Source organism: Folsomia candida, unplaced genomic scaffold, assembly GCF_002217175.1.
Source record: "Folsomia candida strain VU population unplaced genomic scaffold, ASM221717v1 Fcan01_Sc014, whole genome shotgun sequence".
In the NCBI taxonomy this organism is placed as follows: Eukaryota; Metazoa; Arthropoda; class Collembola; order Entomobryomorpha; family Isotomidae; genus Folsomia; species Folsomia candida.
The window spans coordinates 3,515,202-3,528,254 of NW_019091206.1; the positions used below are offsets into that span (position 1 = coordinate 3,515,202).

General features: G+C 34.1%; 1 protein-coding gene across 1 annotated transcript; it reads left to right on the top strand.

Annotated features, from left to right (window-relative positions):
• Positions 1-4,727: 4,727 nt before the first annotated feature.
• Positions 4,728-12,797, top strand: LOC118437568. Its single transcript, XM_035856705.1, has 4 exons — positions 4,728-4,953; positions 5,037-5,089; positions 7,846-8,064; positions 11,763-12,797. The coding sequence occupies exons 1-4, from the start codon at positions 4,728-4,730 to the stop codon at positions 12,231-12,233; spliced, it is 969 nt and encodes a 322-aa protein (XP_035712598.1). The 3' UTR covers positions 12,234-12,797.
• The last annotated feature ends 256 nt before the right edge of the window (positions 12,798-13,053 follow it).

A 13,053-nucleotide genomic window follows, 5' to 3' on the forward strand; every position in this document is an offset into this window, starting at 1 on the left:
AAAATTGATTTTCTAAAATTTTAGTGTAAATTGATGATTAATATTGGTTTTCATAACTTAATTATGTAAAGATTAACCGATGTAAAGGCATCTCCAGTCTCACTTTTCCCCATTGTCCTACCCCTCCTAGTAGCAAGTTATAGACTTCTACAAAACAAGTTTGATAAGTAAGTAATAACATTTTAATGCATGTATATATATTATGAATTGGTGTAGATTTTGATAACTACTTATCGTACAAATGTATTTGCATGCAAATTTCCAGTCTCAGTTTGCCTCCGTCTCAGCCATAACGGAATGAGAGAAGAGATGAGATTTTACTGGATTTTATACATACGTGATTCATGAGACAGAAGCTGGTTTTCTGGTCTTACTGCTACTGATTAGATTACACGGTGAGTTTTATGGAGAGATAGATGAGATGAGGTAGAGATTTAGTTGGGTCAAGTAAACCTACGTACGCACTTGGCTCCTTGAGGATGGGAGGGCTACTTTATGGACTACCCGATACGATGACGGGGTGGATAAAATGTCCGGTCGGATCAAGTGGAAGGGTTGTCTCGCTTCGGGTCCAGATCAAGTGCAACCAACGTGACAAAAAGTTTTCACAGAGATTTCGGAAACAGATCGGATTTTAGTACAGAGTAATTAAAGGAATTCTGTGAAATTAAGAAAATTAAGTCATGTAATTAAGCATGTAATTGTTTAAAGAACTAAACGAATCAAGTATTAATTACACGTTTTTTTGGAGAAAGTTGATAAAAGTGAGACTCAAGTTGGATTTCGGGAATTTGCAGAGGATCGGATTTTAAAAATTATGTGAAATTAAGAGAATTAAATCCACATATGATTATAGATATGATTAAGATATGATTATTTAAAGAATTAAACAAGTGAAATATTTATTTTACGATTTTAAAGGAAGTTGGTAAAGTGGGACGTGGAGATTTCACAGGTCGGATTTTAATACATAATTAATTCAGAATTACTGGAAATTAAGTGAAAATAAAAAAAAATACCCAAAATTTAAATCGGATTAATATTTAAAGAATTACGTAAAAGAGTGAAATATATATTACACATTTTTCGGAGAACGTATTGGTGAAAGTGAGAGAAAAGGCTAGAATTTAATCGTGAATTTAATTAATTGATAACGTAATTTTTCTGGGAGCACTCATGTCTACTTTTTAAAATGATAAGAGAACACGGAAGTATTGTGGGATTAGTTATATTATAAAATTAGTGTGGTTTTTTTGTGCATTTTACGGTAAAAGTCTCACCTTGCCCCCGTTTCGAAATGTGAGATTAAACGTGTGTAATTGATATATATACAGTTTTCTACATGGAATATCTCTCTCGCATATTATTACAAATTTTGAGAAAGAAATTTCTGTAAAATTTCGAAATTGGAAAATTAAATTTTGTCCAACTGAAAAACCTCAATATGTATAGAATTATTAAAATGAAGAGAAAGTGATTTTTTATAGTGATTTTTAAGCAACTAGTTTCTTCAAATTTTTTTAAAATACTTTTTAAAATTTTGTTTAAAAAATTAACGCGCATAAAGCATAAAAAATTATGCACAAGTTTATAGAAGAATTCTGCAAATGAGAAAGTGATTTTTTTAGGATTCTTTGTAAGTTTCTCCAAATGATGAAATTTTCAAAATTTTGGCCAAAAAATTAGCACGTGGTCTACATAATAGGGGGTAAAAAATTCTGTATTGCTTTATTAAAAAATTCCTAAAACGAGGACAAAATGATAAAGGACAAGTTTCTCCAATTTTAGATTTTTTCAAAATTGTATACAACAAATTAGCACGTGTTCCGCATACTAATTAAGGGGATACAAAATTCTGGACAAATTATATGCCCACGAGCAGGACGTCAATTTGCATGATGGAATGGGACATAAACGACGCGACGATTCCGAACACGGTGAACCACCACGACGCTTATCAAGACTGGCCCGATGACCACATCCGACTCGTCTACCCCATCAATTCCGAACCCGGTATGAAAAAAAATAATAATTAAAAATGTGAACATAAAGAGCATCCACTAAGGTTTTTGACTGCCCCGTCATAGGCGCGCAAGGGGCCAACACAGCGAAATTAAATTTCAAAAAAATTATTTTTGAATAGACCAAGTTATAAGCTTTCCATCGATATATGTCACCAATTATCCAGTCATGGCTAAGACTAGAAAAACTTGGGTTGAAAGGCAAGAGTTGAAAACAAGAGTGATTGAGTTTCATAAAAATCGAACAAACTATGATTCTAAAATCACTTGGCAATTTTTCTAGCAAGAAGGTATTCCGCATTCAAATGTCAATTCTTACATAAAAAAGTACGAGGAATCCAATAAAGTCGAATTCCCTACTGGTCGACCTGTGAAGCTAGCGACGGCAAAAGTCAAAAATCGGATTTAAAAAATCTTCAAAAATCATCCATCAACGACAATGGCTACAGCGGAAAGGAAGGTCAACATTTCAAAAAGCTATCTAAGCAAAATCAAAGTCCATAAACTAGGGATTGTAGCCAGGGGAAAAAAACCAGCACCAAATTACAAACCAACACAAAATGAAATGATTCATATGTGATGCAAGAAAATTCGGGCAAACGTGGTCATCATGGACGATGAGCCCCACGTCACAGATGACACTTCAAATCTTCCAGGAAGGCATTTTTTTCATAGTTCCAACCCCTGTGAAGTAAATTATGAAGACAAAGTCCAAAAGAAAGACCAATTCACAAAACAATGAAGAATTTGGCAACACATGTCTTGCATTGGTCATGTTTCCGATCCCGTCATTTTGGAGGGTACTATAAACCAGGGGGTTTATCTTTAATCATGTATTAAAGGGGGATTGGAATCGTTTATTACCAAAGATCATAAAAAAATAAAGTTTTCTTTTGGCCTGACCTCGCAAGGTCCCATGACGCCAAAAAGGTCACTCAGTACCGACATCTGAAAAAAATTGAATTTGTGCCAAAAACTGGAAACCCACCAAATTTTACTCAACTGCGACCAATTGAGAAATTCTGCGCGCTGACTAAGTCCAAATATTCTAAGCTTTCAGAAACGCCAGACACCTTACGAAAATTTAAGAACACATGGAAGAAAATCAGCTTGAAAGAAGGTGCAGTCTATGGGAGGAATTTGACGCGAAATCGGAAGAAGAAAATGCAATCTGTAGCAGACGGCGGAATTGAATCATTAAAATTTGAACTGTATGGCAATCCAAACCCTTTGGTAGTAAACATATGCAATTTTTTTGAAATTACATTAACTGTGTAAAAAGTTCTGAGCATTTTATTGCGTCAGTCAAAAACCTTAGTGGATGCTCTTTAGGACTTAATGAGACTCATGGTCAAAATCAGCACAATCTTAATCATTTCTCGCCTCTGGGAACTTATTTTAAAATTCTGGACGACAAATTTGCAGTCAGTGAGTTGATTAATGGAATGGCGTTGAGTTTTTTGAGCCAGTTTCGACGATTTCCAATTTTTCTGAAGGCTTCTTGAACTTGAGATCTCCTCCTTCAAAAAGGGTCAAAATCTGGAGTGTGTATTTTTAAAAAATTGGGAACGACAACGACCTGAATTCGATAACTCGTCGCTAAAATAGTTAAAATCTCCACATTTTTAAGCATTTCTCCACTCTGGGAATTTATTTAAAAATTATGGACGACAAACTTGTTGAGCAGGTCGTTCCCAATTTAAAAAAATCTACACTCCAGATTTTGACACTTTTTGAAGGAGGAGATCTCAAGTTTAAGAAACTTTCAGAAAAATTGGAACTCGTCGAAACTGGTTCAAAAAACTCAACGCCGTTCCATCAATCAACTCACCGACGGCAAATCTGTCGTCCAGAATTTTAAAATAAATTCCCAGAGTGAAGAAATGATTTAAAAGAATGTCCTGATTTTGGCGCAGAATCATCCAATCCCACGCACATGAACCTAAATTTAGGTTTTTAAAATTTTAAAAAATTCTTAAATACAAAAAAAATATATCGGATTTGACACCAGAAAAATCTCACACCTATCGCAAAAATAAAGAAAAATCCCAAACCTAACTTTTTAATACCTTTTTTTTAAATTGGAACGACTAACTTTTTGTGAATTTTTACAGCTCGGCGTCACAGGTAAGCAATATGGAAAAAGTTGGTAGTAAAGTTAGAATTATATTGTTATAAAACTTTATATTTACAAAATTAGTAATAAAATCTGTAATAAGATTTGGCAACAAAATTCGGTAGCAGATTTAGTAATGAAATTGGAATTAATAGAATTAATACAATTAGTGATAAAATTGGGAGCAAAATTCAAAATTCAAAATTCAGTAGCAAAATTGGTAACGGAATTTCTCTCAGCAAAATTAGTAATAAAATTGGCAATAAAATTTTAGAGCAAAATTCGGTAATAAAATTGGTAATAGATATTGGTACGATTTTGAATAATAATTTTTTGGACAAATAATCTAAAATTTATAATTATTAAGGGTTGAAATTTTTTGATCCTGTAAAAAAATGGTGAAAACGTTGGGAATTTAGTTACCATTTTTGTTCACCCTTTTCGAGATAATTATTATTACCGTTTAGTACTAAATCGAACTACCAGTTTGATAATAAAAACATAATTCTATCTAATTATCAACTTATTTTGAGGCAGAATTTGCAAAAATTTTAATTAAAAAAATCCAAAATCGCAGTTCTGGTTGGGCCATGCGGAACACGAACAATCATAACGTTCACATCTTGAAGAAATCCTGCTTGGGCGTCCTCATGTGTTCGAAAAGGTGCAAGTTGGGCGGCCCCACGGCGTGCGGCGAGCTGCGCCTGCGCCCCGCGATTTGCGACAAGGCGCGAAAAAAACAGTTGGGGAGACCCTGTCCAAATCCAAAGTGTGGCGGGGGCTCGCTTATACTTATCGCGTGCAAAGGAAACTCGGGTAAGTAGGGAAAATGTGGGGATGATTGATAAGGTCTTATCAAGGCGGAGGATAAGACGGGAATTAATTTAAAAATTATGTAGGTTTTCCATGCACTCATTTCTGGCGACATACGGGAAACGCCATCTTTTTCCAGGTGAGAGGGATGAAATGAAATGTGTTTTTCGTAATGAGACGATTTAGGAAATTTATTTTTGGGAAATTTTGAAAATATTTTTAGGAAATTTATTTAAAACAAATTCGTAAATTAATCCATAATTTCACTTGTGCGTAACGACATATGTAGGAGAAGTAAATTAGCTTTAGTAGAAGTATTAGCTTTTCCCAAACGAGAGGGATGAAATGAAATTGGGTGTATTTCGAAATGAGATTAGCTAGGAAATTTATTGTTAGGAAATTAATTCTTTGGAAATTTTTCGAAAATGTATTTCCAAGAAATTTGTTGGCAGTTAATTTAACTGAAAATAAAATCAGTCGAATTTCACTTGTTCTAACTTTTTTGTATCTTAAATATTGTTTAATATTAACAAGTTCAATTCATTGCCATACGACGTTAAAGTTAAACATTTATAATATTCATTTTTGTGACATTGTTAGAAAATTCGGAAATTTTTCTAAAATGTATTTAAATTTATTTTGAAAAAATAATTACAACGAATTCACAAATTTTGAGGAATTTATTTTTAGGGAAGAATTGTAGTTCATAATTTTAGTATAATTTGAAAAGCACATCTGAGTTATGTTTAGTCAACATATTCACATCCACTTAATTTCCTTACGATTGTAAAAATTTAAGGAATACATTTTTATAACATTTTTAGGAAATATTTCTAAAATTGATTTCTAGGAATTCAATTTCAATTAAAATAATAAACTAGAATTGTTAAGTTTTAGTAACCTGAAATATTTGTATGTCGCATTAATGCAGACCTATTTTATTTTCATACGATGTTAAGGTTTAACATTTTTTGTAAAAATGTATTTTTCATAACTTAAAAAATACAATATTTAAAAAATAATAATTAAAACAGATTTATGAATCGATCAATGTTTAAATTTAAATTGTGACGACTTACGGGAAATGCCTCTTTCGAGGGATTTTCTCAGAATGGGAAGTGCAAATTTCATGCTAATTAAATTTGTGATTGATTGGCACTAGTCTGGTCAAAATCTGTTGGGAGACCTCCATTATCAGTTTCGAAGTGGAATGATGAGTTAGGAAATTTGGCTGTAGGAAATTTATTTTTAAGAAATTGATTTATAAGAACGTTTGAGGAATTTATTTTAAGAAATTTAATTCATAATTCTAGTACAATTTGGGACACAAATCTAGCTTAAGTTCAAGATTTAGGTAAAACTTTTTCATTACAATTTGATGACGTTTTTCGAAAATGTATTTCCAAGAAATTTTTAGGTAATTAATTTAAAAGAAAATACAAATTAGTTCATAAACAGAATTTCAGAAACTTTCAGAAATACTGTTTATTCTTTCCAATTTATTTACTTTCTTCGACACTAAAGTTGAGGATTTATTTTATAAACATTTTACGAGAATTTATTTTTAGGAAATTTTAAGGAAATAAATTTCTATGAAAATTTTAGGTGATTAGGAAAATATTAAACGGTCGCTTCAGCTATCCTCGAATCTAAAATAAAATATTGTTTCTTAATCTTACTTCATCCACATTATTTTCATGTGACGCCAAAGTTGACCATTTTGTTGTAAAAATTTATTTTTCAATTTCTCATAATTTTTTATAATATTTCACTCGTGACAACATAAGGGAAATGCACTTTTTTTCAGGGACGAAATTAATCCAGTTTTGTGGTGTATTTCGAAATGGGATTATTTTTAGGAAATTTCTGTACTTTTGAAGAAATTATGAAGGATTTATTTTTAGGGAAGAAATGCTGTTCATAATTTGAAACGCACAAATGTTTACATATTCGCATCTATACTTAATTTCTTTACGGTTTACAAAAATTTAGGGCATCCATTTTTATAACAATTTTCGGAAATTTTCTAAAATTGATTTGTAGGTATTTAGTTTTAATGAAAACAAAAAAAATCAGGAACAGAAAATTTAAGTCATCTGAAATATTGGTTGAACGTATTAATCCGGACACACTTTATTTTCATGTGACGCTGAAGTTGACCATTTTGTTCTAAAAATGTATTTTTCATGAATTTCAAAAAAGTTTAAAATATTTTGAAAAAAAAATCCAAATATTTTTCAAAAAATAATTAAAGCTTCATAAATCCATCCAGAATTTAATTTCACTTGTGACGATGTATGGGAAATGCCTCTTGTAGAAAGGATGAAATGAAGCACGTTTTGCGGCGTATTTCAAACCGAGTTAGGAAATTTATCTTTAGGAAATTTGAAATTAAGCTAGTTTTGCACTGCATATTTCGAGATTAAGGAATACATTTTGGGAACATTCTTAGGGAAAAATATATTTCTAGGAAATTTTTAATTAATTAATTTTAATGAAAAAAAAAGATTCATAAATCTATGTAGCTAAATCTTTTATCAACCTAAAATACTAATTACTCGAATTAATCCAGATCCACTTTATTCTCATGCTAAAATTTCACATGTTTCTTATAAAAATCTATTTTGCATAGTTTTTTTTATTCGAAATTTTTAGGAGTTTTTTTTTCAAAAATGCATTTCCAAGAAACTTTTAAATAAATGCAATTAAATTTCTAGAAAAGAATAATCTAAGTTCCTAGTATTTTCTAAATAACATATTCGGTTTATTTCCACACGGCGCTAAAGTTGTGCATTAAAAATGTGTTTTTCATAATTTATGAAATTTTGTTAAGAATATTTTGAAAATCGTAATAAATTTTGAAGAAATGTAAATAAATGTGAAATGTTTCCTTAGGCGAAAGGAGTTCACGACCATCCCCGCCCCGAAGTGAAGAACAATAACGTCGAGGTTCGGAAAACCGTGGGGATCAAAGTCGTCAAAAATTGTGGGGACGGCGTGGGCGTACCAGGCTCAAGGTCAACACCGCACCGGGTCGGTGGGGGTCGTCGAAATAATAAGAGCCCTGCTTTTCGAAATTTGAAATCGACCCGAAAACCGAGGAAAATTAAAAAGGTACGATTCAGAAAGAAATAAAAAAAATCATTATTGACGGAAAGATTTATGAAATTTGCATGAAATTTTGCCTCGTCCACTTTCTCAAAATGGAGGTCACGCAGCGTATGCTCTCCGATTTTTGAGCCAATTGGCGTTAATTGATAACGAATTTAACTAATACGAAATGGGTCACATTTAATGGCGACCCTAAGTGACTGAATGGGATACCCTAAGAAGTAAACCCTACGGTGGACTGAATGGCCTTCCCTAACAGGTCGAAAATAATAGCTAATAAATGAATCTCGACCCTAACGTTCTCAGGGTTAAAAATCGTTAATTTACATAATTTTTAAGGCAATTCCATCTCGATTCTCATTTATCAAAACCATTTCTTAGAATTGGGTCTTAAATTAATAAAAAATTAGGCAACAACAAGTGTTCGCTTGCATTTCTTTGGGCTCCCTGGTCCACGTTTTAACCCAAGAGGTACATACATCTTTTTAAATATGGGAGATATTAAAATCTCTGCGAATGTATGCTAGTCGGATTATTGTGTACATGCTCACAAATATGTAGCTATTGAAATAATTGACAATTACATGGAGAAATCAACCAACATACGAACTACAAACACTCTAAATAAAAAGGAAGTAATTTAATGTCTCTCCAAAACAATGGGAATTACCCTCCAAATATTTAAGAAGTAGCCTAAATGGAAAGCAACCTCTAAATGCTCTAAATTTTCTCTCCAGTTAAATGGAACGAGCCTCTCATTTTGCATATCATAATTTTATGTTAATTTCTTATCCGTGGTTGATCTTATTACCTTTCTGACTCAACAACCTTGGAAGGTTCATTCACAACTCGACATTCATTCACAATTTGACTGTCAATTCACATCCTCCAGTTTAAAAAAAACTTTAAAAAAGTGAAAAAATGGCTGACATTACTAGAACATTAAATTTTGATAATCATACATCCTCTGAGTCGGACGGCCCAGTAATAAAAAAAGCAAAAAAAAATAGTGTGTGGGAACATATTGCTGAGCTAAATAATATTGACGATGCAAAGCAATTCATTTTAGCGAAGGAGGAGTGGGTTTACCAAAACCAATATCAAACAAAGGACAGTACAGTTTTAAAATTTGTATGCAAGAATTCAATTTCATGTTCTTCTAAATGGAGAATTGTACTCTCATTGACCTCCACCAGTTTTAACGTAGAGAAAACAGTAACTGGACACGATCATATCCCGAAGAAAGTCAGAGGTTGGTAATTGATAAATTGTTTTACACATTTAAACTTACCGAATATAAAATAAGTTCTTGAACTAGGTTTACCACAACTATTGAAATCGGAAATCATTAAGCTGTTAGAGAATGGAACAAAGAAACCAAATGCCATTATCAACGCATTGCAGCGGAGCGGAATTGAACCTCCTTTAAAATCTCAATTAACTAATTTCCTTACTACGTACCGGGGAAAGGAAGCTCCACCCATTGTCTCACTCGGAGCCCTTGAAGCCGAGTGCATTAAGTTATCACACGAGCCTAATGACATTGACACAGCTTACGTGGTTAACTATAAAGTGGACTACATTAATAAATGGTTCGGAGTTTTTATTTCAACGGAAAGACTACTTGATTTGACAACACTGTCGAAGGCTCTGCACTCCAATGCCACATACATGCTTTGCTGGGAGGGTTTTCCCGTACTTGTTGCCGGTATTTCGGATAAGGACAAGGTCTTCCATCCCGTAGGGATCGCTGCATGTGGTAGTGAAACGTCCAAAGATTTCGAGTTCCTGTTCGACAGCATAAAAAATGGAAGGATGAATTATCAACCAACTATATTAATCGCGGATGCAGCTGAGGCTATCACCAAGGCTTTTACCCATGTTTTTGGTGATGAGTTTACTCGTGTTTATTGTTGGTTTCATCTAACAAAAAACATTGATCTTAAAAGAGGGTTAGTTAAAGACAAAAAACTATGGTTTGACGTTCGGGGTGACATTTCTCTACTACAACTTGCGAAGTCGGATGAAGATTTTGCGATCGCTGCCGGCTTATGGTGTAAAAAATACGCATATAATGCTTTGATGACCGACTTTTATACATACTTCGTGGAAGAGCATGTAAATCAACGTGCTGGTTGGCATGAAGGAAAGGCGATGGGGTATCCTAGTACCAATAATGGTTTGGAAGCAACAAATAAATGGATTAAGCAGCACGGTACTTTTAGAGAGCGACTACCAATGGCACAGCTTTTTAAATTCATGTTGAATCAATCATCCGCTTGGTCCAATCAAAGAAATCCTATCCACGCTGAGTCTAAAGTTTTTGCTACTTTCCCGACTTTGACCCTGAGACTCCAAACTGATGCCTTCAATTGGGGGCAGAGCAAACCTGACGTTAAATATCGCACTTGTGGGAATATAATCACCTTCTTCGTCACGCCAAATAATCAACCGAAAGTTAAGGAGGAAGACATAAATAAGTTCCTCCGCCTAACAGAAAAACGTTCATGGAGATCCTTCGATTCTTATAAATTTACAATGAGTAGAATATGGTTAGTTCGATTTGATTGCACTGATTGGAAAAAATCGACATGCACATGTCCAAGTTTTTCTAAAAACTACATTTGTAAACATGTACTTGGTCTGGCAATTAAAAAAGAATATTTCGATGTTTGTCCTGAAGCTAAAACTGTACCACTGGGTACCAAGAGGAAGCGTGGACGACCTACGAAGTCCACAAAAGCCTTAATTACCATGTAATTGTTAAAAATATATTTTTCTGGAAGCACCAATTATAATTGTAAATAAATTATATGCTTTTTTATATAAAGTTAGAAAATCATAACGTCCATTATTTTTAGAGGTAGTTTGCCACCAAAATCCTAATTCAAAAATAGCTTTGAGAGGTACTTTTCCATGGAGGGTCCTTCTGAAATATTGGGAGGGTACTTCCCATTTTTTTGGAGAGGCTTTAAATGCATGCCAAATAAAAATAAGTAAAATTTACTCAAGGTTGAGTAAAAAAAAGAGGATGACATAACCAAAAGGTCAAATTTATCCAATCATTGTGCAAAATTTGTCCAAAGTTATGTACGTAAAATGTCCAACGGGTGGGTAAATTTTGCACAAAGTTTATCATCTTTTTTTCCTCTTCTGAGAGGAAATCTTAGAAGAGGAACTTACTTTGAGTAAATTGTATTTATTTTTATTTAGTGTGTATAATTTAGTTAAATAAAATATGTTGAGACATTAGGGTAAAGTTTAAGATAAATAAGGATGGTTATTTGCAAGTTAGGGAAGGGCATTCAGTCAACCGTAGGGGTTAGTTTTTAGGGTATACCACTCAGTCACTTAGGGTCACCATTAATATTTGCCCATACGAAATTTGCGAAAGACACGATCTCCCAGTGGGCACGTTTGTTTGCATCCGAAGAGGAGAAAATGCGCCTTAAAGCTAACAAATTTTACACTTTCTAAATTTACTGCGCATTTTCTCCTCTACGGATGCAAATGTATCGCCCAAACGTGCCCATTGGGAGATCCTATCTTGATTCTAAATACATAATGGAACAACAGTGTCGAGAATTCGTACAAATAGGGCGAGAAAGAGGATGACTCGAAATTTCATGCAAATCTACTTAGGGAAATTATAATTATGAGGTGGCGAACAATTACTTACAAAATAATGATTGTCTTAACAGGAACCCGTTTACATAACTGGCGACATCCGACCACCACCCCCTCCAGATGTGCGGAAATGTATCCGATCCTCCGTAAAACAGCCACACCCCCAACAGAACGAGCCAAATCTCACTTTTCCCACCAACACCCCCACCATAAATCCTGATCAATACAATTACCACCCCACAACCACCAGCAGCAAACCTCCCCCTTCCCAGACTGGTACTATCCACCCCCTCCCCAAAGTCAAATCCACCCTGAAGAATTCGCCATGTCGACAACGACAAAACCATCGCCCCAGTCGTCCCTCTGCCCGGGGTGCAATCAGCCCCACTTCTACTGCAGTTGTGGGTACCACGTGGCGACCACGACCACGACGCAGCACGACTTTGTTAACCAAGATCCCACCGGAAACGGGAGTTTCGTCGCGTTTAACAATTCCCAAGACACGTTTAAACCGTCGGACATTTTCAACTTTGAGGTCAACTTGAACCTCAACTATTCCGCGTGTACGACTAACCATCATTACCATTCAACGCCACAAGTTAATAGTCAGGGAGGCATAACGCCCGGCGTCGTGGCGACATCTGTGGCGACGCCATATGGTTATGGGGGTGACGACCATTTTATCCAACAAGCACTACCACACCCACCCCCAAATTACCCCCAAATTAGTGGCCACCCCCACCACCACTACCAGCAGCAGCAGAATCACCACAACTACAATAATAACGCCCAGTTTCATGGGGGAGGATTTAATTATGACGGGTGGAGTAGTAATGCTGGGTCGAATAATCCGAGTAGTAATGTCGTCATGTATTAAGTAGAAAGTTGATTAATCAATAAATTAAAGAATAAATGAGTTAATTAATTAATTACTGACTTGCGAAAAAACAATTCAAAACATTTATAAATGATAACCACTCAAAAGTTCTTATCATTTATGCATCGATTATGCATACCATCCGGCTCCACAATCACAACGCGTCGTCGTCGTCGGCGTCGGAGGTTAATTTTCGAAAGCGGCGGCGGCGTCAATTTTGGTGATTTTTTCATGGAGGTAGATCCAATATTTTAAGTAGATGTTGGTATTATTAAATAAATAGAAAGTTAATTAATTAACAAATTAAAGAATAAATGAGTACTTAATTAATTAGCACTGTGCAAAAAACTAAAAATACATCTTACTTCTCTACTTAATTGGATTTAATGCATCGCTTTCCAAATTTTATTTTTAATTTTTCCAAATTATTTTAATTTTAATATTTTTCCAAATTTTTCTACTTTTGTGTCTCAAACGTTGTAAAGTGA